The sequence below is a fragment of the Pagrus pagrus genome (genome assembly GCF_965226575.1).
Source record: "Pagrus pagrus genome assembly, chromosome: 13".
In the NCBI taxonomy this organism is placed as follows: Eukaryota; Metazoa; Chordata; class Actinopteri; order Spariformes; family Sparidae; genus Pagrus; species Pagrus pagrus.
Genome location: NC_140197.1, coordinates 5,504,710 through 5,531,887, shown reverse-complemented (window position 1 = coordinate 5,531,887; position 27,178 = coordinate 5,504,710). Strand labels below are relative to the sequence as shown.

Sequence of the window (27,178 nt, the reverse complement as noted above, 5' to 3'; positions counted from 1 at the left end):
CGAATGCTCAATGACGGCGTAGGGTTGACGACGTAACTACGCCGTCGCCGCGACGCAGAAGCATAAACTAGGCTTTAGTGGGCACGGTCTCAGCCCAATGAGAATCGAACAGCAAGTATGGATCTGTGTGTGTAGGTTTTCTGTACATCTCAATGTTGAGGCTTCTGTCTTCTTCAGTGTGTACTGCACAGTCGAAGAAGTCCATCTACCTCAAACTGGAACGACCGTCTTTGAACAGAGGAGGTGGACTACGACATTACTTATCACCCACCTACAATGCAGTACTGAGCTCCCTCCCCTGATAGCTTAACAACCATTCACACCTGGCCTCACCTAGCCCTAGCAACCCACATGAAAGCTGGTTGGGTCAACGACCCACAAGTGGCCCTAACGAGCTCACACGTGTCCTTAACGACTCTGTAAGGACACTCCCACACACAGTTTAAAAGCCTGCAACTCCCCTCCAACAACATGGAAGTACCATGTAAAGTGAAATTCCTTAAAATGGCCAGTTGAGGCTGGCTCCAAGCCAGTCAATCCCTTGACAAAACCCCTTGATAAAACCCCTTGTTAAAATGCCCAACTTTACAGCAGAAATAAGCATGCTTACAAACTGGTACAAAAAACTAAATTGTTTAAATTATATCAAAGATTAAAATTATGCACATTCAGGGGTGTGGCCGCTTTCAGTGACAGTGTTTGCTGAGCTTCACCTCAGCCAATTCCAGTCACTGATTTTAATCTCCCTGCAGTGACTGTGGTGTAGGTGCCTTTTGGAGAAATTTTATTGCAAATATTAGACACATAATATGACTTGCTGTGCAGTTAATTGAACTACCAAACCAGAGCAGAGGGACAGACACCAGTGTGTGGGACTAATGAGCCACTCTGTTCGCCTTAACTGGCAGACAGCTGGTAGAGCAGGCAAGCTCTGGAGGAGTTCGCCTGAGCAGAGCCAGGAGAGTGGAGGAGAGCACAGAGTTTGTTATGAACTGAGATTACAAAGACTTATCTTCACACTTCTCCAACTCTGCAGAAGCAAGTTCAGAGGTGCCCAAATTCAATGTAATATACTGTAATTTTCTCTAATCTGACTGCTGAATGGAGGGAAGTATGCTTTACTTCATAATCATACAGAGAGGAGATGGGAAAAGGAAAAGACACAGGGCGATAACAGAAGTTATGGAGTTTTACTGGAGTCAGAGGCTAAAACGAACACAAACACACACCCTTGTTGCCGGTTGTTGTTGCTCTACAGCTAATGTACAGAAAGGCATTCTGTCTGTTTGAGGCAGATGAACCCCAGGGTCAAACTTGCACGAGTAACTCAAATAAACAAAATGGTCCCACAATCAAACAGGCTTCATTCAGCTCTCCCTTGCTCCATCCATGCTGCACCTCTTTAACATTTTACAGCCAGGTTTATATTGTGTTTTTTTCATTTCTTTTAATTCATGTAAGAATTAGCTTGAATTTAAAACTGTTTTATGACATACCTACAGCAGCTTATGTTACACTCTAGTAGGGATGTAACGATACTAAAAACTCATGGTACGATAATATCATGATAAATAGTCCACAATATGATAGTTATCACAATATAAAAAAAAACAAAGAAAAAGATGACTTGAACAAAGTCCTTAAATAATACCCAGGGTATTGTGATGCTGGAGGACAACCGAGAACAGGCACTTGGCCACAAGGTCCCACCGATCTACCTCCCTGTTGTTGTCGAGCAGATGACCAGGGCCACGAAAATCTCTTTCAGCATAACTGACATAGCTATTATTTCCTAGCTGTATGTTCAGTGTTCAGTGGTCTAGCATTGTGTTTTTCTCATGGTTGGTTCGTAAAAACAAACAGCCAGTGGCACAGCTGACGCAGTAGATTGTGAGCTGTAGTTTCCCCGTTGGTAAACACACCGTCACTTTGGCTGTCACAGTTATAGCGTCTCTGGGCTGTTTAGGTGAAGCAGACATGCTGGGTGGCGGAGCAGCGGCAGGGCAGCCCGGTAGCAGTCCATCCTGCGGACAGCCAGCCTGTTTGCTCCACCTAACAAGCCTAGAGGCACTCACAGCAAAGAGCAACAGTTTGAGTCAAGAAAGCAACCAACAAAGCCAACCAATCAGAGGCTGAGTGGGGCGGGGAGACACTTCTTGAGCAGTATGATTGTGGCCTCTGCTGTTTAAACAGACCAATACAATGACAAGGAGAAACATTAGAATTCATTTATACTGATTTCTCTTGTTAGATCCACGAGGTTCATGAGCAAAATAGCCACATGATATGTTGGAAGATGTCGTCACAGTCCCACGACGATATTGCAACGTTTTTGTATCGTGATATCGGGAAATTCAGGTATATCATTACATCCTTACTCACTAGGTGTAAATGTGTAAATGTATGTTCTGTGTGTTACTATGAGATGACATAATTGATAGGGTTTATAAACAGTGGCTACTTCAGTCATGGTTGTATTGGAGTACTGATGGCACAAATGATCAAATTTGATTATTTATCTGTATTGTTAATTTCATTCCTTGTTTAGACTTTATTTTATCACCACCATGATAAAATCCAATAAATCAATTAAAATATGATTTATAAGTGTTACTTTTACCTTTTGATCTACAGTTGATGGATGAGCAATCATGTAAAGGTTTTGATATAAACCACGGAAGGAAACACGTCAGCTTTGTTTATTATATATTTAACAGAATGACTCTGAAAAACTTCTCTGACCACAGGACCGGACTCACCAAGTCTAACTTGTCTGATTTGAGGCGTATGTATGGGTCCAGTGTGATCTTAGGTTTGGCCCCCACTGGCGACCTCTGGCTGGTTGTACCTGGAGAAAGGATACAGAAAAAGGAGGGTGGAGAAAAGAAGAAGAAAAAGGAAGAAATATGGTTGATTTTTGTCAGAGACAAGCAGGGAAAACACTGACCAATTGTATGAGAAAAACAATCCCATGTAGAAAAAATGTAAGTAGATAGGCTATGGGCCTTTAAACAGAATGAAGAGAGTGTACGAGTCAACAGTACACCTAGTAAACAACAGGAGGAGAAATATCATTGGATAATCTGTAATATCGGAGTGGATGGACAAATATTCTCAGCGGATTTGGTGGAAGTGTTGTGGTGTTAAGGGAGGTATGTGTTAGTGTGTGTATGAGTGTGTTTGGGTGGAAGGATCAAACGCAGATGATTAAAAAGAGGGGAGTGGAGAAAGGTGGATGATTATATAGATGAGAGTGAGGGAAAACAGTGAGAGAGGGGAGGGCAGACAGCCAATGCATAATATTAATTTGATGAGTTTGTCTGTCCCAGATTTGTGAGTCTGCTTGTTGTGGCAATGGGAACCTTTCGTCTGTGAGTCTGCGCACCCTGTTACTAGATGAGCTGATTTCACTGACTACCCTCCACCTCCTCCTCATACCACCCAAAGGATTTGCATCCACCCCCACAAACCACCCCTAACTGGTGGTGATGACTGACAGCCCTGCCGTCGTGACAACAGGCGTGCTCTAGACACTGGTTAGACCCATATACCGCTCCTTATTATACAATTTGCTGTCATTCTAGCAGAAAAATGCATCAATTAGGAGTATTTACATTATTCCACTTGAAGTAAGGAAACAAAATATGACGTATCAAACTCATCTGCTACAATTTTATTTATTTATTTAGGGATAAGCCAACACTGTGATTGTGATTGTGACTATTTTGTGCCTAAGTGTTCCAATGACTCCAAAATAAGATTTTAAGTTTGTGAAATGATGTTTAGACATAATATCAAACCCTGTGGTTTTATAACATTTTGCAGACCCATGAATAAAACTCTGAATGAGAAAGTTTATAAATGTGTCCAAAAGATCTGTGGTTGTAGAATCATTTGAGAGTGTCAAAACAAAAGTAGTGCACAAATGACTTCAACAGTGAGGTCACACAAAGACAAGAAAAAGGGAAGGGATTATGTGAATTAGGGCCCCACAATTAATAGAAATATTATCAAAATGGCATTATGGCCAAGTGCAATATCCAAATCTCACAGGCTGCAAAATGTGTGACGAACAGATTCTAATGAAGTTCTGTAGCACTGCTGAGATGTCCTGGCCTACAAATATGGTTCTCCAGCTATAAGAAAACATGATTGTTTTGTACAGATCCCAACATTCTCATGATTCTAACAATTCAAATAGAAATTGTGATGCAAAAATGATCATTTCCAATAACTGTGAGTCAGGCCGCAATCATAATGTCTGAATGTATTTTAATCGTATTGTGTAGTCCGAATGTGAATATTTTTGACTCTGAAGTTACACTTGGACACATACACTGAGGGTACAAGTATGAATTTTGCCCCTATTATTGGATGTAAAAAGTGGCCAAAATGTGTGACTGAAGTGTGTGGGTGTGTCTGTATGCAAGTGTAACTTCAGTATCACACACAGTTATCTGCTTTAAATTTACACTCAGATGGTCCTCAAAGCTGTTATTTTTTACTCAATGTTTTGGTGTAACCTGACTATTGATGGTGTAGAATTTGGGCACACAACACGCACACAACTTGTAAAAAATAAGGCACAGCATGCTCAACTCACATTAAGACCTAAATACTGGGTGCTTAAGGTAATAAATGGTCCAAAAATAAAGATTTTACAATGAAGAAGGGCTGCTTGCCTTAAACGTCTGTGTCAATATTAAATAGTTAAAATGGGAGTGCTTTCCTTGTCTTTCTTTTTGTGTATTATTTAACTCCAAATCTTTTGTGCACATTAAGAAACCTGGAATTTACCCCCTATAGTCTTGTTTCCTGCAGTGACTTTCCTCAAGATAAATACGTTTTGTTCTGTTAATGACTGGTTGGAGCTGCTTCTCTTCATGGTTCTCCCTTGCTACCATTAGCCTATTACCAAGAAGAAACAACAACCACAAAAAAAACAAAAACAAAACAAAGCAAAAAACAAGACATCCTTGTCAATAACTCTGTGATTGTGGAAATATGTAAATTATTTGTGGAAGAATTTTTGTTTTTGCTGAGGTGGTTAATCGCATAAGCCGGTGATCAGACTGTCTGATCAACAGTAGTGTTGTTCAAGCCGTTTAGACTAAATCTTTAAAGTGATACTTTAAATATAGCCAATAACTATAATACTTATAATGGAAGTTTTTCATGATTTCTTATAAGCACTGGTTGATATGACACATTCTCTATCAGGATGAAACAGATTCCGTCATACAATATAGGATAAAACAAGACACATGCACAAACAACCATTGGTCTGCCAAATTGCTTCGCATTTCTATTATGTCGCCTGGTGCCAGCATCCTGCTGCCAGGAGACTGCATAAGCAGGGGAGGAGAAGTTTGTTTGTCTGCTGTCGATGGAGAAATCCTCTCTGGAAAAACTGTTGTTCCCAAGCCAAGAGCAGGACATTGCGCACTATCCAGGTGGAGTACACAGACCAAATGATGATACTCTCCCAGTTCCCTAAACTAATCACCCAAACGCCTGATTTGGTCTGAATACTGCTTAAGGGGAAGGTCAGCCGACTCAAGCAGATGAGTGTGCATATGTCTATATGTGTGTATGACCCAATGTCATCAGTGGGCTGAGGAGGCTTAAGTTAAAGCATAGGTGCCAACCAGAAGCAGGAATAACTAATTTAATGAAACTTTACTACTCAAAGATCATTGGCTATTAGACTAGGGAGGGTCTTACTTAATATAGTCCATGCACAGTATGTGAAGGGTCTCCTGACAGTGGCATCTTGTAATTGGTGCAGAGAAGGCATTTGACAGAGTCAAAAACTGTCCTCACAAGTGACTACTGCTACTGAAGGTGCTTAGGTGCTTTCGGGTTGGTGGTTACTTTCCTAGATGGGTTGAACTTCTGTCTCTTGATTCATCTGCAGAATTATCAAAACCATTTAAGCTCTTTCATGGTTTGAGACAAAGCTCACCAATTTTAACTTCACTTCTTGTAACAGCCTTGGAACCATTGGCAATAACGAGAGGATCACACCCTTCAATTTGTGGTAATAAGACAGGGGACATGGAGCATCTATCACATTGTATGCAGATAATACCATCATGTTTCTATCAGATCTTGGACAATCAATGCCATGCCTTTAAAATTTTATCACTTTTTGGTCAATTTGGTTGCATCTCTGGTTTTAAACAAAGGTAAATCACCTGTAATGTTTCGAAATGAACAAGAGCAAAGTACCAATGATATGCCAGACGTCTATTACAACAACCAAATGACATGTTCAGTGGAGCTCTGCCCTGGTTACAAAGTGAATTACTGCCCTCAAAGAGTTAGATTTTCTTATGCTATTCATTTAGAAGAAACTATTAATTCTATGTGAAAAACACTGATGTTGTCTGGCATGAAGTACATAAATACCTGTGCATCTTACTAGTGTAGCCTTCTTTTTCACCAACTTGGCCAGTGAACACTTCAGCCCTGCTTAAAGTGACATGGGACCTTAAACATGGCTAGCTAAGGCCATAGCTTGCTGTCTCTCTTTGAGGACAACAATTAAATATAGTTTGACGAGATGAAAGCAAAGTTCAACGTGCCACAGAAACACTGAAAGTACCCGCAACATAGACGTCTTAGTCTGGCACACATCATTAAAAACAAAAAAATTAAGTGCAACAACCTTTTCCAGGAAATGTTTCAGCAAAGGGTGTATTCCGGCATTCTATAATTGCAGAAACCATAAAGACAGATGTGGAAGAGAGGACATACAAGAGGACATCTAAGAGAATGAATGGGGCATAAAAAGTTCAAAGGCACAAATGCAAACAATCTCTTGTATTTACTTTATTTTGTTTAATATATTTTCATATTTTATATCTTTATTATTTATTTTTTAATTCATTGTAATTCTTTGTCTTTAAAAAAGGTTTTAGCTATTTATGTTTTCAACTGATATTTTGATTATTATTTTATGAACTACCATATGTTAATCTTTTTATTGTTTCAGTTAAAGTGTTAAATTTATGAAAACAGTTAATATATGTTAAATAAATTGACATAAAAAGAACAAGTCTTTACCCTTGCTTCTCATGATATTGAAAATCAATCAATCAATCTTTATTTGTATAGCGCCAATTCACAACAAAAGTAATCTCATGACACGTCTCCGAATTGAGCAGGTCTAAACCATACTCCTTGAATAATTTATTTACAGAGACCCAACATTTCCCATATAATACAGAAATAGTTTGTCAAGAATCAATGTAATTCTTTTGTAAAAATGATATAAAGCAGTATTTGTATCTGCTCACCTCACCACAAACTGCTGACATCTGTCATGGCTAGCAACTGGCTTAACCAATAAGAGCCTGACAGGGAGCTAAGTGGTCACAGCACCTAGGAAATAACCTTGACTCGGGTAATCCAGCCCAATAGGATTGGGACAGGCTGTTGGGTTGGCTTTGAGCTGGGACCCGTGGACGACCCTCGACATTAGAGCTGCTGGTCTGTTTTACCATCTTACAGTTTTTTCATCAAACACTCTTTTACTACAAACTGACTGTTCTTTTTTTTTTTTTGATCAAGGTCTTTTTTATTTTTCAGATATAACATGACTGTTCTTTTTTTAGCGTTTTAAGTCTTTAGGTTCTTCAGCAGAAGTATGTTATTTTCATGTGAGCTGGACCCAAGGAAAATATGTAACACCTGTTATTAATGTGCCCATGTTAGTTAATCTAACAATATGAGGTACAACTGAGCAATGACATTTACCGTATTTTTATTAACACACTGTCAACAGGAAATCCCTGACCTGAACTGACACTGGCCGCGTTTCCCAGATTCGTTAAGAAGCTCTTAAGTGCTAAGATCTTCTTAGGAGCGCTCTTAAGAACGCTGTGAAAGAAGGATGTGTTTCCCAGAGTCGCTCTTAGCTTAAGAAGATCTTTCACTAAGAAGGAAATGTAAGATCTGTGGTGTAACTGTGATATTTAGAACTTCGGAGTCCGTGAGTGATGACATCACAGGGGCGACCGTAGCCTAGGAGACAGGTAGCCAGGGAGAGGGGAAGTAGAGAGAGAGACATCAGTTGAATAAAACATTCACGTTAACTTACAGTTGGACTCATGTAAGTTATTTAATAACACGACAAGATCGAGCTGACCCACTCTTAACAGCCTTCTTAGCGACCAAATGCTCAGTGATCAAGCCGCATCAGGGAAATTTATATCCTCCACTTTTCGAAATAATAAAACAATGCTCAATGTTGAAATGCGCTCATAGCTGCGGACCACTGGCGCAAGAAACATAGGCTAATAGTAGATGAAAAAAAAAACGTTTTATTGAATTACACGTTTAAGTTTTCCACACACATCTGCATATATGAGTTTATAGTAGGCTACTACACATAAAAAACAACAACCCTGTGGCATTTCATAGATATCAAGGGAACAGATTTAATTGAACTCAGCTGAACCTCATCCAGAGAGGCTTCACCTGCTACTCTATATAAATGCGTTGCCAAAGTCCGCGCGTGTGAGAAACCATGGCTGCAATACAGCACATTCTCGCTGCAAACCAACAGCGTCGCCGTGTGCGAAGCCAGACGGTTTACATAAATGCATACGTGCGTCAGCACTTCTCCCCACTGGACGTGCTGTCTAATTGCACCTGCGTGGGGGGACCACGGGGTGCTGTGTGTGACTTATGCGCTGATAAAGAGGTGGGTGATCGATTTGCCTGGCATCGATTGATTCAGTTTCAGCAGCACCGCGGTGGACAGCTCCCACTAAGAGCTTCTTAAGAAGCTTCTTTGGCTTGATCTTAAGGTTCTCCTAAGAAGGCAGTTAAGAACGCATCTGGGAAACACCTGTATCTTAGCGCTCCTTCTTAGCCGAACCCTCCTTAAGAGCCTTCTTAAGTCCTTAAGAACGATCGAATCTGGGAAACGCGGCCACTATCAGTACACTTTAATCAGATACATTTTGTTATGTTGATTAAATTACTTTAAGCGCCCTGCGCAACATGGTCCGAGCCAGTTCAAGCCTCCGAAACACTAGACAACAGGAACAACGAGATGATAACATAACAAATCATAATGTACACATCCAAAAATTTAAAGTTGACATTTTTAAAGATCTAATTATAAAATGTTCTGACATGCCATTTTATAATGGACACAGAATACTTAAATACTTAACTAATATGGTATACTAATATGGTAGACTCGTATGTTCCCTGTATCTGGGGCATTGAAATAATTAATTAAATTAATTCGGTCTTTGGCAATGAATGATTGGACTATTTATGACTGCAAAACAATACGGCCACCAGTAGTAATCCCTCCCTCTCTCTGGTTGTGCAGCGGGACAGCCAGGGCACCCAGTGGGATGTGACACAGGAGAACAGTCGAGAACACGCATTCGGCCACAGGGTCTGACCAAACTCCCTCCCTCTTGTTGTCCAGCAGGCTACCAGGCCCGAAAATCTGTGTCAGCATAACTGACAAGTTATTATTTCCTAACTACACGTTCAGTGGTTGTCTGGTGTTGATGGGGGATTGTGAGCCATAGTTTCCACGCCAGTAAACAGACCAATGACTGGCTGTTACAGCTGCAGTGTGCAGTCTGCAGGGAAGCCGGTGGCAGCCGGCCCTGTTTGCTAACTAACTCCTAACTAGCCTAGAGACACCCTTGCAGCAACAAATGAAGCCAGCCACTCAGAGGCAGAGTGGGGCGGGTCTTATGAGAAGTCTTCTTGAGCAGTATAATTTCCCTTGTTAGATCCACAAGCTTTACGAGCAAAATAATCACATGCTATGTTAGATATCGCCACAGACGGTATTGCAATGATTTTTATAGCGATATCACAAAATTCGGTATATAGTTACATACAATATACTACAGTATGTACTTTTTGAAAATACAAAATCAGAAATATAAAATGTTGTAGCAACATCCCTACACAAGGAATGTTGGTATATCTCAGATAAAGACCTTTTTGGTCAGTTTTTTCTTTTGCAATTAAGTAATCCAGCTTCATATCCTCATATTTCATATCTCTGCCTGACAGTAGAAGATCCAACCCACATTAACTTTAGCTGCCTGTTTCTAACCGTTATAATTATTATTATTCCTGGTTTCGGTCAGGCAGCATTTACTGTCTTCCTCTTATTATCATTATGAGATAAGGACAAGAGTGGAAAAGCTGTGTGTAGGAAGTAGGCAGAAATTGGGGAAAAAGTATGTCTCTTACAATCTGTAAGACATTTATATGCTGCTACTGCATCAGCATGGGCTCATGATTTTCATAAACACCAAGGATGAATTATCTGATCCATCACGACAGTTAACTGTCATGTAGTTTCTGGCTGTCTTCTTCTCCCTGACTGTTTTTTGTTTTTGCTAGTTAAGTCTGTCTTTTATTCTCTTTCCAATACACACCAGTGCTGAAAACTGAACAATAATGAGCTACACTCACTGTTAAGATACAACTTTTTCACAATCACATTCCTTTGAACTTTCAGGTCCCCTACTGCGCTGTGGTTTCTGTTAAATCTCATCCTCTCCTCTCCCCCCCTAATCCCCAATCTCCGTAAGAGAGCACATGTTCCCTGATTTTCATTTTGAGATGAGCTAGGTTTATCTAATATGTGTCTGATTTCAGGGACTCCTAGGACAAACTACTAAAAATCTCAACTATGATTTGGCAGGTGTTTAATAGTCCTTGGAAGAGTATTTTTATGGCATAACTGCATTGTAAAACTCTTTTATACAGGTAAATAGAATGATAGAGAGAGAGGTGGACAATGATGGTAAAGAGTGATGAGTGATTCTGATGACTTTTCTGGGTCCATTTTAATAGGGCTTGTTTGATACACCCATTGCACCCCTTTTTCCACTGGTCAAAAATCCCATTAAACTCGCTAAGATCGGGCTTTTGTGTTCAATGGGAATGTTAAAGTCTGCATTTACACTTGGGTCAGTTGACTCTGCAGTAGACACAGGGCTTTATCACCTCGGCTTGGCTTTGATCTAAACGTAAGAACTGGTGAACAAGCTAAATTATGCCGTGCAAAGTAATGGCGCGTTATCAATATCCAGTGGCGGTGCTTAAATAAGGAAGGAATTTGGGATGTGGCCTATCAAGGACGTTTTATAACTGGACACAGTGTTGGAGGTGGAGCCCTGTTCATTCCTGTGACAGCTGCTCAGTGGTGGTTTGAAGCCAAAAAAGCTCGACTTCCCGGAGATGAAAATAACTTAATCACCGACCAAGCTGGCTAACTTCCGGTTTAGTGCTCGGCTAATTTGAATGAGGATAAAATAATTTAGACTTTCCAAATGTTATTGGACCAAATGGCTCAAATTATGATAGTGAGGGGGTTGTGATGCTCAAAAGAATGTATCCACCGTTTTACAGACGCTTCTTTCACAATGGGTCTATTGTTGTTTTTTCTTCTGTTACAACTGTTTCCGGCACATTCATGACGTGATGTCGGTGAAAAAAATCACAGTTTTTATCTGAAGGGCCTATTGACCTTATTCCCACTATCCCCCAGACCTTGCATGCGAAAAGTGGGAATAAGGTTGATTGGCGATTTTTAGCTGGTGTACCATACGTTTAAAAAACCTGTGTAGACCCGCTAATTTTGGTGGAAAAGCAGTATTAGACTCAGCCACAAACACTACAATGGGAAAGTCTAAGGAGCTCAGCACTGACCTGAAAGAGCACATTATTGATTTGACCAAGTCAGGAAAGTCACTTGGAGCCATTTTAAAGCAGTTACAGGTCCCAAGATCAACTGTGCAAACAACTTTTGGTATGTATAACGTGCATGGCACAGTTGTGTCACTGCCAGGATCAGAAAACACAAACTATCGCCTGCTGCTGAGAGAAAACTGATCAGGGTGGTCAAGAGTCAACCAAAAACCACCAAAAAGCAAGTCTGCAATGAATTAGAAGCTGCTGGAAGACAGGTGTCAGTGTCAGCTCGGCTGAAGTTTGCTGCTGATCAACTGGACAAAGAAAGAACCTTCTGGAGGAAAACTGATTAAATAAAAACTGAGTTGTTTTACCACAATGAGCAGCAATATATTTGAAGGAGAGAAGGTGAGGCCTTTAACTCCAAGAACACCATACCTACTGTCAGGCATGGTGCTGGACGTATTATGCTGTGGGGCTGTTTTGCTGCCAGTGGATCTGGTGCTCTAAAGAAAGTAAATGGAATATTGAAAAAGGAGGATTATCTCCAAATTCTTCAGGAAAACCTCAAATCATCAGCAGAAGATTGGGTCTTGGGTGCAGTTGGGTGTTCCAACAGGACAATGATCCCAAACATACATCAAAAGTGGTAAAGGAATGGCTGAATCGGGCTAGAATTGAGGTTTTGGAGTGGTCTTCCCAAAGTCCAAACTTGAACCTCATCAAGAACATGTGGACTGTGCTGAAGAAACAAGTCTGTGCCAGGAAGCCAACAAATTTGGTTAAACTTCACTGATTCTGTCAAAAGATTGTAGGAGTGGTTAAAGATTCGGCCAGAGGACTATCAGAAGCTTGTGGATGGCTATCAAAAGCACCTAACTGAGGTGAAAGTGACCAAGAGACATTTAACCAAATATTAGAATTACTGTATGTATATTTTTGATCCAGCAGATTTGGTCACATTTTCAGAAGACCTATAATAAATTCATTATTGAAAGTAGTTTGTGTTCCACTCATTCCATCACAGAAACATGAGAGCTGTAGAAATCATTGGAACTCAAGACTGACATGATGTACATGTTCTTTACAAGTTTATGTAAACTTTTGACCAAAACTGTATAATTGTATTTGTTATAAGAGCATAAGGCCAGGATAATATATATTTCTGTCATTGTCAATAAAAATATTTAACCCTAATCCTAATTCACATTTGGAGCTTTGTGAGTTTTTCCAGCAGCAGGACAGTATATGTGGGATTGAGTCAAAATACAGTGTGTGTGTGTGTGTGTGTGTGTGTGTGTTCATGGTAATGACGGAACGTGTCACCCTGTGCAATACTGGGTGGCTCACTGATATATCAGCCTATGACACAATTTTGCTTACACACTGAAAACTTGTAGGATGCAGTGATTGTTGCTTTAGGTCTCCTCGTGGATTTCATTGACACTAACACAAGCAGACTATTGCCAAAAATATTGTTGTCCTAAGTTATATTAGGCTTTATTGTTTGCTATGAATAAAATGAGTCACTGTAATGTTAGTACTACCAATACCACTGTGCACATCTACGCAGGTCTCAGCAGACAGAGGAAAAGCAAAAGACATTAAGAGAGTGTGTTAAGGGAGGTATTCTACCTGAAATATGAATGTCTGGTGGGCAGATGTCAGGAGAAGATGAGGACACTGGGGCTGGCTCTTCAGCACATATCTGAGAGGGGGGGAAAAAACAAATAAAACAGTGTATAATTGCTGACACACAAACTAAATGATAATATTTACACTTTCCAGATTTTAGGTGTCCAAAGGTAAGGTTTTGTAGTTGCTTTGGTGGGACAGGTCTGATTTGCAGGAGGTCACAGAGATCTTTGAGATAATAGTGAACTGCTATTCTACTGGAAAATTAAAAAAATCATTCTCCAACAGCTGCACATTAAAGAATGGAGATCAGTGTGGAGGCTGGACAGTGCCACCAAAATAGTTTTACACTTTTACTTTGTATAAGACAATCTAATTAACCTGTTAATATATTAATTCAATTAACAGTTAATTAATTCAAGTAAAATAAAACATTTTAAACGTTTGACATGGAATTTCAGGATTAAAAGCAATTTAAATTCCATTTTAAAAATTAACTGATTATATGTTAAAAGAACTTCTGACATAATGTCCAAAAAACCTTGACATACTGGGTATGTTTTTAATGCCTAAAACGAGCAGCATAACTGACCTCAGGTGATCTGATGTGGACTTTTAAACGTCCAGAGTTGTAGTTGTTACTGGCAGCCCGCTGGATCCCATTGTGCAGAGAAGTGCTGCTTGGAAAAAGTCCTTTGCCTGGGATGAAGGCTATCTCCACTGCACTGTCTTGGCTGGAGCCATAATAAATACAAATACAGCGTCATAGGTCATGGTCAAAATATTACATGCACTTGTAATGAACGTATATATCCTGCAGTTTTCAGTTCCAATGATTTCTACAACTCTTATTTTTCTGTGATGAGTGGAACACATACTATTTTGTGACAAAAATATTCATGAAGTTTGGTTCAGTAATGAATTTATTATATGTCTTCTGAAAATGTGACCAAATCTGCCAGATCAAAAATATACATTCAACAAACTGAATGACTGAAGTGAACTGACTGAAAGTGCTGTATCGCAGGCAACTGGGCGTGTTTCAGTATCTTGAAGACATTTCACCTCTCATCTAAGAGGCTTCTTCAGTTCTAACTAGCTGGACGGGAGTTGCAGGCTTTTAAACTCTGTGTGGGAGTGTCCTTACAGAGTCGTTACGGACACGTGTGAGCTCTGAGTTTCAGAGTCATTGGGGCCACTTGTGAGTCGTTGACCCAACCGGCCTTCATGTGGGTTGCTAGGGCTAGGTGAGCCCAGGTGTGAATGGCTGTTAAGCTGTCTGGAGAGGGAGCTCAGTACTGCATTGTAGGTGGGTGATGAGTAATGTCGTAGTCCACCTCCTCTGTTCAAAGAAGGTTGTTCCAGTTTGACATATATGCCACCTGTCTTCTCTGGCCAAGATGCTTACATTGTTGTCCTCAAAGGAATTATTTTTCTCCTTCAGATGTAAGTGGACAGCAGGAGTCTGAAGAAGCCTCTTGGATGAGAGGTGAAACGTCTTCAAGAAATTGAAGTCCAGTTGCCTACAATACAGCACTACGATACAGAATTACCATGACCTGGATGACTGAGAACCTTCATCAACAAATTGAATGACCAATTCTGGTGATGTAGAGGATTGTGCAAATCAAATTTTCTTTGTAGTATGGCCTCTTAAAGGATAACTACCGTTTTTTACAACCTGGACCTTATTTCTAGCAAAATATATGGTCATTTACTCACCCAGATAACTTTGGTGTCATTTGGCGTCGTTCAGACGAAATTAGATCCGGTGTAGCGCCGATATATCCATATAATGCGAGTAACGGGGCATCGACACACAGCCTCTATATAACGCATTATCTGCCACGAAACTAGTTCATTTCACCAATATTTTATTATGATACGCTAGTGCTATTCCCCTCTGAGCCCGGGCTCGTCTATTGTCAACATCCGGGGTCTGTAGGTTGATCTACTACCTCTGACCTGGAAGATGTCGTCTCTAGAGTTGTTCCGATTCCGATGCCAGAATCGGAAATGCCTCCGATACTGCCGAAAATGCCGGCATCGGTATCGGCGAGTACTGGAGTCCAGGCACCGATCCGATACCACGTAATTTATTAGCCTAGCTCCGTTAGCTCCGAGATTCTACCGGATACGTGTCCGCTGCGTTACGGCTCCGGTACCGTTTGGCTCCGTCGTCCTCGTCCGACAACCCCCACCAGCTGTGTTTTGAGTCCGCCACAGCGCAGCTCCGCCGATCAGCTGGAGTTACGAAACCGAGGAATTCCCGCTATGATTACATAATCACGCACGACCGCAGTTATATATATGTGTTATAAACACAATGACACGACGTGTTCCCGACTTAAGGATTAGAAGAAGAGCTTGTATTTGTCTCTTATTTGAGGTTTTTGTGCTTGTATCAACACGGAGTGTTTTATTTTGAAAATTAACCGGATGTCATGTTATTATTTCGTGTCTGACTTCCTGTCTGCTCTGTGCTGTGCTAATTCGGCTTTATACTGTTCTTTTTAAAAATAAATGGCTTTCATTTGCTGTATTCATTCATGTTTTACAAAGGGTTTAACCTGAGCCAGGCCTTACCACAGTGATAATCATATTACAGTCATGCAGGCGTAGTATGATATATATAATTTTTTATAACGCGCTGGTATCGGTATCGGTACTCGTATCGGCCGATACCCACAGCATAAGTATCGGAATCGGTATCGGGAGGGAAAAAATGGTATCGGAACATCTCTAGTCGTCTCTGAGCTGCGCGCGCACCCGCGACAGCCCGGCTTGTTTACCTGTAGCTGCTACTGCTAGTTTGACCCCGGATGTTGATAACGGATGAGCCCGGACTCCGAGGGGAATAGCACTAGCATATCGTAACAAAATATTAGTGAAATGAACTAGTTTCATGGTAGATAATGCGTTATATAGAGGCTGTGTGTCGATGCCCCGTCACTCGCATTATATGGATATATCGGCGCTACACTGGATCCAATTTCGTCCGAACGACGCCGAATGACACCAGAGTTATCTGGGTGAGTAAATGATCATATATTTTGCCAGAAGTAAGGTCCAGGTTGTAAAAAACGGTAGTTATCCTTTAAGCTTAACAGTAATAGTGATTTGATTTAAATCGTGATATACTGTATATCTATAGACTGATATGAAAAAAAAAAATCGTGATTTTTTTCCATATCACCCAGCCCTAGTCAAGAGTCAACCAAAAACCCTAAAAAATGCGATGTTCTCATGAAGAACATCACAGTCTCCTCAGAGATTCACAGAGTTTATTCTCTTTGAGTTACTGAATTAGCTATTAAGATCAACATGCGCCACCCACCTGAATTTGACTTTGTTCAGCATGCTTTTGGCCTCCTCGTGGGTCACACCTATCAAGGACTCCTTGTTAATGGCAATGAGCTGATCTCCAGGCCTCAGACGTCCATCCTGCATAATAAGGAGACAGAGCTTTTAGTCATGCTGAGATGAAGAACCACATTGGTTCAGAATTTTCCATAATGGCTCATTCTGTTACATACAATTTGTGAATGTTCTTGATTTACACTGTATTCTCACTGGGCTGGTTGTGTGTGAGAATATCATTTTCAGGCATCTTCGCACATGGCCAAGGATTATCACAATCTAACTTTTCACAGCAGGAAGTCGTGTGGTAAGTGTGTTTCCACTGATCTCTCCCCATTAAATTAAACTACATTTGGACTCTGCTCAGGAGTGTATGTATTTTACTCATGGACTACTCTGGTAACTGCACAAGCTTGGGGAAGTGTGTACTACAAACTACATTATCAACAACAACCAATTACTGTACAAGCTCAAGAAGGGATCAAACCTGGCTGTCCGTGACTCAACTTCAAACATAGAAGCTATAAGTTTTGCCATGTGTTAAGTTGCTTTAACATTAATTTTGTAGGCATTCAGACATTAATGTTGCTCGGCTAATGGCTACTCCAGTCTGGGGTGATGGAATAATGCGATTATTATCATCATTAATAGAAACTGTGGGAATGTTGAGCTTCATTTAAAGCCTAAAGTGACTCCAAAACCTCAGAAACAACTATTTTAATTAGGAAGTGTTAGTTATTAGGAATTAGTGTAAGTTCTGATAATTGTGATAATGATGGATGTTTAAGGAACAAGACTAAGAGTCTATAGTCATGCTTGCAGCTCTGTGAGGCTGCAGTTAGGCAGAGTGATGCTTTGAGCTAAACATTAGCATGCTAACATGACCACAATGATAACATGCTGAATGTATGATTGTACCAAAAAATGTCTTAAATTTAATGGCAATAGTTCTTGAGATATTTCAGTCTAGACCAAAGTGGTAGACTGAGCACCACCACTGTCATCCCAAAAGCCTTGCCGCTAGCATTAGTAAATATTTGGAAGCATAGGCCAATGACAGCCCAGACAATGTTGCATGTTGCATTCGTCAAGTGTAGAAAGTGTGTTTTAAGTATGATAAGGGCAGGACATTTACAGCATGACATTAGTCTCACGCAAACACTTAATGAACCTTGCCAGCTCACAGTAAGCAGAGCTTAAACTTAGGGCAGGCATTGGGAAGTTAAGAACATGTTGATGCTCATGACACTTCACCAAAGAGAAAAGATCATGTGGTGACCCAGACTGTTGTCCATTGATTATCTCCACTGGTAAATGCAGCCACTAAAGATCATCCTCCTAACTAATCCATTGCACATACAAATCTATCTGTCCTGTTTAAAAGGGGCTTTGCCCCCTTATGGCTACTGAGCAACATGAGGACGATTGTCTCCACCTTCCAGCTAACTCTTCACCTCAGTCATGCCACCTGTAGAAGTTCTCTGACCAGTCTACTACTGTGGGTAGCATCAATGGACAACAAAAAATGAAATACAAAGGTCTGGTCGATGATTTTGTGGGTCTTCTGTTGCAAAGTCAACCGTCCGGAACTGAACATAAGCAAACAAAGAAGCTGATAGACGACTTAAGCCTCCTCTGACCCCTGTATCCATTCGGTGGGAGGATGTTGAGATTGGATTGCTCCTATATATAAACCTCGGAGTGTAACAGACCACAGTGGGCTGCAATCTGCACTCAGAGCCCGAGCTCTGAGTGCAGAGTTTATTTTATTTCATTTTTCGGTAATAATCAATAATGTGCGTATTTGACCTAAAATTGATGTGCATGGAAAACGATGCCTTCTAAGATGGTTTGGGTGTTTATATGAGAAGTGTTCTGCTGGAGAACCTTGGAGAAGTCAGAGGATATGGTATAAAGATGGACAAAGCCTGTTTACATAGTAAGTCCTAGTGGATGAATGCGGGCGACTGCAGTTCTTGTCCACTCTGCGGTTAGACGATTTTGATTTTTACTTACTTAATTGTTTTTAGGTATTGATACTGTAAGAATATTTTCAACTTTCAGTTGCAGTTTGGTTAGGTTTAATATAAAATGTCAACATCCAATATTTGTTTCACACAGGACAGGAACCTTGATCAGAAAAAAAAGAAGAACCAGGCACACAACACTCAGGAAATAGGCAAAATACCACATTTTTAGAGTTCCTCATGTGCAGGAGAGTAAGTGTGAGGAATGTTAACAAGTTCAACAATTTAGTCGAGCTGGAGTCTTTGGAGGCAAAGATGGAAAACAGGATACTATCCAACTTGGTTAGCATCCTTAACATTTCCCACCCTCTTCTTTGACATGCTAGTTGAGAAGAGAAACATCTCAAGCCAAAGACATGTTACTGGGCTTTCTAATTGGACTGTTAAATGGGATTTTCCTTAACTTCTAGCACATTTTTTAGGAGTGTTGCACACCGAACTGAAATGTGCACACGTTTTTGTTTTTGCATTACTCTTGGTAACATGAGGTTTGTTTGAGTTCTGGTGCCCATCGGGAATAAATTAAGTGTCTATCTATCTGTCTGTCCATCTATCTACAGTTCTGGTAATTGCATGGCTGCATAATTCCCCAGCTGACTCATCCCATATAGCAAATCACAGTGCAAGAAATGCTAGCTTGCTTCCTATGTGACACGGGATTAGCGAGTTGGGATTTGGAGTAAATGGACAACCTGCTTCCATAAGCAGAAGACTGAGAAGCAGAGAGTCAGTGTCAGTAGCTGTGGTAATGGAGCCAGAGAGTGTACAGTGTTGAGTGAGTTAAAGAGACTTAGTGACAGAGTGTGGACACACAGCTTTGCTTTACCATGCTATGTCTCTAACACAGCTGGATGTAGTCTTACCCCTGTACCATTCACCATCTGTTATTAGGGATTTTGAGTTTGAAGGTCAGCAAAAAAGTAATGGGCCAAAAGAAATCTCATTCATAAATGTCTGCTGCACTGAAACCTCATACCCAGGAAAATTGTTTTTATCACTGATGCTGGATTAATGCAGTGTGTGTGGAGAGATGCTTATGAAGTCTAAAATGATTTGTTTCATAACTCGTATAAGTAATTAGTTAGTTATTGACTTAAAACTGCTTTTTGGCCATTTGGAACAGTGGAACAATTGACACAACATCTGACCTTATTAATTCATCATGTCAAATGTGTTAGCAAATGTGTTAGCAAACAGTTCCACATCCAGACACACAGCACATTATCATATCATATGTAGCATAAATCTGCTACCACTGTCTTCACTGTATACAGTATATACTTATATTTTTTATTCTGTTTTTCTTTCTTTACTATCTGTATGCATATATCTTTGCTATATATTTTATTTGGTATACTTTCCTTTTCTTACTTTGCACTATTTGTTTCTACTGACCTGAAGAGAAAGCCTTTCACAATTTCATTGTACATGTGTATAGTGACAATAAAGGCATATTCTATATAGGAGTCATGTCTGTGTTCATCTAATGAATGTAAGTCCAGTGTTTATTTTCCTTTTAGCTTGTTTTTAGTCTCCAGCAACTCCAAACTCCTATCTCTGTAGCTGCTACGTGCCCCACTATCCTCACCAGCTAGACTCTAATTGTGTCTATATGCTGTTTGGTGCTAAACAGGTAGCGTAGCGTATTTATCAGAGCTTTTCACAGAAAACTGCTGCCTGCTTGGCTGCCTGCTGCATGTGGGAAAAATACAAGTGTTATTTTGTTTGATGGGGGCATCATTCCGGGTTGGAAACTTAAATAACAACCTAAGATGACCCTCAAAGTTTTAACATATGATTGTATATCACACAAAGTCTTTCCATCTTCCCTGTATTAAGCTTTAAAGATGTTTGTTCATCAAAATATTGATGGCAGATAAGCAGGTTGTAAGTGAGGTCAAAGCCTGAAGGTCTTCATGCTAAACTGAAATGTACACCTGAGTACTGTCAGCATAGGTGTCCAGTCACATAAGCCAAGGTTCAAAGACCATATCAACCTGAAGCTTTATTTTCGGTGGGAGCATGGTCTATTTTCTCATAAAGAGGCATGTACTGTCAGAAGCCCTGCCTGTAAAACAGTTTCAGTGGTGAAGTTCTCACTCCAATCAAAGCTTTCATCTCAGCCATGAGGAGAATCTCAACAGATTTTAGAGGCTACATAGTAGTATTTGCTCTTTTTAGAGATAAGACTGGATAACTGTTGAGGGGATGGAAGGTGGTTCCCTTATGTACATCTTGGACCAAAATGTACAAACCATTGCTTCAACAACTCTCCATATTGGATATTTTCTTAGCCCAGAGGCTCTCTCTCTGATTCACTGGCATCTTGAATCCAAATGATGCAAAACCTTGCAGGACATACAGTATGCAAGAAAAATCTGCTTAGAAACAGCTTTCTTCAAATATAAAAATACAAGTGCAGATTATGTTTTTTCTGTCTCTCCCCTTCATTCTCCTTCTTTCCTTCCTTGTCATATTGCCCACAGCTGACAGTGAGTGGGCGGACAGAGAGGCAAGGAGGATGGGATTGGGTAGACAGAAGCAGAGAAGCTGGAGAAAATGAAGGAAGGCAACAATATGTGCCAACATAAATCCCAGGATACTGGACTGAGCGGGTACAATGTTCTTATAACTGCTACTTTAGTCAGAAAAACATATGTCAAGGACTTGACCATTTACATTAAATGTTTTTATGAGGTTTGGCAGAAAAGAGACTGCTCTTTAAAGCAGCTCTGAATGAACTAAGAACACCACCAAACACTTAACACATAGTGGACACAGTTGTGGCAGCAAACTGTGGGAAAATGTCAGCAGTAGTCAGTAATCAGTGTCAGGTTATAAAAAGGACCCATTAACACGTCGTATGAATACGATTGGACTCTAGTCAGCCAGTAGCCCAACAGCTGGCAAACAAATTCAGTGTATGTTGTGGCCTGTTAGCAGCTGCTGCAGCTGTAAGGCTTAGTGGTAATTTAATATGATTGAGCCAGTGATTACATTAACATGCAACTATTTTAATAATCGATTAATCATTTTGAAAAAATGCCAAAATGCTCTGATTTCCGCTTCTTAAATGTGAATAATATATCTAGTTTCTTTCCTCTATGACAGTAAACTGAATATCTTTGAATTGTAGACAAAAACATTTGAGGACATCATCTTGGTCTTTGGAAAACATATTTTTCACAGGAAGGCTCTACAGCGGGTGATTAAAACCACCCAGAACATTATTGGTACCCATCTACAGAGCATCACTGACATCAGTGAAGTGAGATGTCTGCACAGAGCCCAAAGGATACTAAAAGACAACACAGTCTGTTCACCCTGCTGCCATCTGACAAAAGATACAGAAGTATCCGGTTATGTACTACCAGACTACGGAGCAGCTTCATTCCCCACGCTGTGAGACTCCTGAACTCATCCTCAACACTCCATTATGAATAGTTTATTTTTCTGACTTGATTACTATTTGTTAGTCTGTAGAGTTTTGGTTTTCTTGTGTTTATGTAGCTTAGGGAATTACAAACAGAAATTTCATTGTGTATAATCTCATGTTGCATAATGACAATAAAATTCATCTTGAATCCTGAAAATTCATTTTGAATCTAATCTGTTGGCTAAAGGCCTCCTGTGAGGCTGCAGTATCTAGCACTTGTTGCCTTATTTCCATCAAGCACAAATGGCTGTGCTCCATATATTCCCCAAGACACTGTGGGCCAAGGTGCAGAGCTCATCCATCATGTTTACAGGCAACTTCCCATCAGGAAAAATGGAATATTTACTTTATTCTCTCTCACCTCAACTTCTACATGTTTCGACCAGTGCACTCCTGTGCAAGATCCTCACAATTTAAAAAAAAAAGATGTCTGATCCAGAGATTAAATTACAACTCTGGCAATATTCTATATTTTTCTTTTTGTCAACAACTCTTATAATAGGAAGAAAAAATAAACTGATCCTGATAACAACCCACGTCTGTAGACGTCTAAAACAGGTTGATATCAGGTCCGTCGGGCCAGGCCATAATCTGGATGTCCATTGACAGCCAGAATTAGTCGATAAATGACGTTGAGAAAAGACGTCCAGTCAGGCCATAATCTAGACATCCACTGATATCCAGAATTGAGTTGAGAATAGACATTCATATTGGCTATGATCTGGACGTCCACAGACAGCCAGAATTAGTCGACAAACGGCATATTAACGTCTATACAACATCCAGAAAAGACATAAAAAATGTTCATTCTGGCTCCCCAGAGGATGTCTTTTAGGTGTCTTGGATGTCCATAAATCATGTCCAAAAGACGTGATCTAGACCACTTTTTGCTCACTGGGAAGTAGCAAACAAACAGGTGTGACACACAAGATAGGGACTGCAGGTGCTGCTGCTGTCGCGCCTGTAGCAAGTACACATCTAGCCTACTAGTATGACAAAATCCTCTGCATTGTAATGTGTGCGTGTATGTGTGTGTCTCTGTGTGTGTGCAAGGTGACGCCCTAAGCCGAGTCCTCGCTTTCTGGCTGACCTTCACACTTGGTGTAGTGTGTCTGCTCTGGGGCTCTGGGACACCTCTAGAGCAGCACTGACACTTTAACAACACAAACAGCAAGAAATACCCAAGTAGTGTTTTATATTCTAAATCCAGCATAAATTTCTAAATATTCAACAGGATTTAATGAAGTGACAACATTTTATTTGTCACCACATGGTAATTTACTTCAGGGAGTCAAGGTGACACTACAGATAACAGAGAAATATTGAATTCTGTATTTTAGGAGAAACTGGGAGGGAGTTTTGGCATGATGCACTTTAAGTGTGCAATGTTGGTATAATAGCTGACAGCATTATTAAGTGTCAGCCTCTGGAGGATCCAGCCTCTGAATTGGGACTTGGAAGCTTGGAAGAAAAGGCTCCAACCGCTTAAAGTTTACCAAATAACATATTAACCAAAATCCAAATTTCTTCACCTTTACTCCTGACTTGCAACATTTATACATTGCCACAATGTATTGCAAAGTAAAATGACAGATGGCAAATCTCATCACAATTTCAGAAGAGTTACTGCAAGTCGAGCCATTGGGCTTCCATGATCACTACAAAACTCAGCTGAGACAGACTATTCCACTATAAGCATATGTATATACTTTATATGATATACTGTATTTTTAGGATTTCTGCAGTTACTAACTGGCTTGTTGTTGAGAGGATTTATTATGAGTTCATACAGTCTTAGATGGTGATTGTCGATTTAAAATAATAAATTATGAGGTAATTAAGTAAATCATAAAGTTGATTTATTATGAACTAAGAATTTTTACAAGGTTACAAGGTAAGTTTATTTACATTTTTTAAAACACGAGGGTTTAAAAAAACGAAACTTTGTTTGAGCCCTATGTTTGAGTGCTACATTTAATCTATAAATGTAGTGTTGATGATAAATTGAGGAATCTCACGGCCTGGAGAATGAAGCTGTTCCATAGTCTGGTGGTATGGCAGTGGATACTTCTGTATCTGTTGTCAGATGGCAGCAGGGTGAACAGACTGTGGCTGGGTGGGTGACGTCTTTTAGTATCCTTTGGGTTCTGTGCAGACATCTCAATTCACTGAAGCTCTGTAGATGGTAGCAGTGATGTTCTGGAAGGTTTTAATCACCCGCTGTAGAGCCTTCCTGTCCTGGGCTGTGATGAACCATGCCAGTGTGTGATATTTCCAGTCAGGATACTTTCTATTGCTCCTCTGTAAAAGTTAACCAGAATCTGGCTCTGGAATTAAGCCTTCCTAAGTTTCCTTAAGAAGTGGAGCCTTTTCTGGGCTTTTTTAACCAGAGGTGGTGATCTGTGATGATCAACATAGGTTCTCAGTGATGGTAACTCAAAGTTCAGTCCCACTGATGTAGACAGGGGTGTTCAACAATCAAGTTCTTGGTTTTGCCGATGCTGAGCAGTAGAACTGTGCACCACTCTGCAAGACTGTTGATTTCCTCCCGATATGAATTCTCATACTGCATACATAACAATAGAGTTCTCTTGATGTCTGGGAGTGCAGTCATGGGTGTACAGTGTGAACAGGAGGAGCCTGAGATCACAGACCTGGGGTGCTCCGGTGTTGAGCAGAAGGAGGTGTGATTGCTATTCCATACTCCCTGGGGTCCGCTTTTGACAAAGTCCAATTTCCAACTCTGAATGATGAGCTGAAATCAACCATCAGCATTCTTGATGTAGCTGGTCTCATTTCCCAGGTGCGTGAAGACTGAGTGAAAGGCAGTAGATATGACATCCTCTGTGGATCTGTTGGTTCTGAAAGCATACTGGTGAGGGTCCTGGCTGGTAGGGATGTTGTCTTTGATGTACTGGAGAAGCTCTTCATCAGGATGGGGGTGACAGCCACAAGGCGGTAGTCATTAGCCCCTTTTAGTTAGAAAATGCGCCACATTTGCAGCCAGGTAAAGGCTGCAATCTGCCGCCCTGTCTGTGAAACGGAGGTTTAATATTCCTACTTTGCAAAAAAGCCACCACTGGGGTAGGCGTAAACATGTGACGTGACGTGAAGCACGAAGTTGGGCGTGAACAGTGACAAGTGATGTGTGTTATGCAGTGTTATGCAAAAGATTTTCTGTCACTCAGTGATCATCTTTAGGTCCACTTTATTGACTCCCGGTAAAACATAACACAGGGATGACTGACTGCTATTTCGCGGGCTGGTGTTACCACCTCAAAGGTCCGGCTCTCCACTACCTACCTATCTGGTTCCTACGCTCTGCGTTACCCGAGATAACACCATAACAACACAGTTAGCATCTCTTGGATCTCAGCGGCTTCCCAGTTGCTCATCTTGACGTCCGCAGATGAAGTGATGGACTGACTGCTGTGATCAGCTGTTTCCTGCTTTTAAAACTCCCGGCTGTGGGTCGCACAACAGTGCATGTCATTGACACCTCCAACCATGTCACGAAATTGCCAGCACATCGACGCCCTGGATTTACATAGCAATGGAGGCGGCAAAAAGTGTACCCTCCGAGGCATCAAATTGGCGGGTTGCTGTCCAGTATAAAAATGGCTATTAAAAATAGAGTTGTTATGATTCCGATACCAGTATCGGAAATGCGGCCGATACTGCGGAAAAGGTATCGGTCCGATGCCACGTAATTTAGAAATGGGACCCTGCTACTTCCCAGTTAGCTCTGTCAGCTCTGCTTAACGCTACACACCGGAAATTCATTCTTCCTCCTTGCTAGATGGACACATTGTTGCTCTTCCTGAATCAGCCAACATCATCATCATCTGGTCATGTAAGTAGGCAACTGTTTGCTAGCATGTTTGTAGACTGTGTAATGTGAATAAGCCAGTGATCATTGTGTCCGTCAAATCATTTTGACTTTTTTTGGCCCCTAGTGGCACAAATCAATTAATGCAGCTTTAACAATACACTCCTGATTTTGTTAGCCCCTAAAGGCAGCAATAAATCCTAAAACTTACTCAGGGATATTCTCAGACTTGCCTGTATTTATTTATGGTTTAATAGTTTAAAAGGACTTGCATTTATATAGTGATTTTCCAGTCTTTTTATTGTTCAACTGACTGCTTACAACACTTGTAACATTCACCCAATTATACACACATATATATATATATATATATATATATATATACACACACACACTCAAACAATGATGGCAGAGGCTACCATGCAAGGTGCTGACCTGCTCATCAGGCGCAATTAGGGGTTCAGCATCTTGCTCAAGGACACTTCAACATTGTTTTATTGATGTGGGAATGTGTGTATTCATAACTTTGTAATTGAAATATTGCACAACTGTGAATTTAGTAACTGTTTTTAATTTATTATATGTTCCATCTACCTGCCCAGGGACTACGGGTGGAAAAAAGCAACTTGCTAAAACCTGGTGCAATGCATCTCTCCTTGTTATATACAGGGTTAATGTTTTATTGTGCACTGTCCCTGTTCAAATAGAAGAAATAATAATAATAATAACAACATGTAGCCAGGTGATCTGGGCATGGAACCACCAACTTTTCGATTAGTGGACAATCTACATAGCTGTCCCAGTAAAAACATCCCAGTATGGTTCGGAAAAAAGTACTCCCTTCACTACATCCTTCAGCTTTCCCTATCCTAAGCCAAGGACCACAGGACTGAATGACTACAGACCCGTCGCCCTGACCTCTGTGGTCATGAAGTCGTTTGAGCGCCTTGTGCTGTCCCACCTCAAATCCTTAACCAACCCTTTTCCTGGACCCACTGCAGTTCGCCTACAGAGCCAACAGGTCTGTAGACGATGCAGTTAACATGGCCCTGCACTACACCTCCAGCATCTGGACTCCCCAGGAACATATGCCAGGATCCTGTTTGTGGACTTCAGCTCTGCCTTCAACACTATCCTCCTGGCTCTGCTACAGGACAGGCTCTCCCAGCTCCACGTGCCTGAGTCCACCTGCAGGTGGAT

General features: G+C 40.7%; 1 protein-coding gene across 4 annotated transcripts in view; it reads right to left on the bottom strand.

Moving 5' to 3' along the window:
* Positions 1 to 27,178, bottom strand: part of LOC311268010 (syntaxin-binding protein 4) — an 82,136-nt gene that overhangs the window by 17,918 nt on the left and 37,040 nt on the right. For all 4 annotated transcript variants that reach the window (XM_084371329.1, XM_084371330.1, XM_084371332.1 and 1 more), the window contains exons 9-12: positions 16,664 to 16,770; positions 13,919 to 14,060; positions 13,327 to 13,399; positions 2,760 to 2,848 (exon numbers count right to left, since the gene is read on the bottom strand). In XM_084371329.1, coding sequence (XP_084227455.1) covers positions 2,760 to 2,848; positions 13,327 to 13,399; positions 13,919 to 14,060; positions 16,664 to 16,770 — 411 coding nt within the window. The remainder of the gene's footprint in view (positions 1 to 2,759; positions 2,849 to 13,326; positions 13,400 to 13,918; positions 14,061 to 16,663; positions 16,771 to 27,178) is intronic.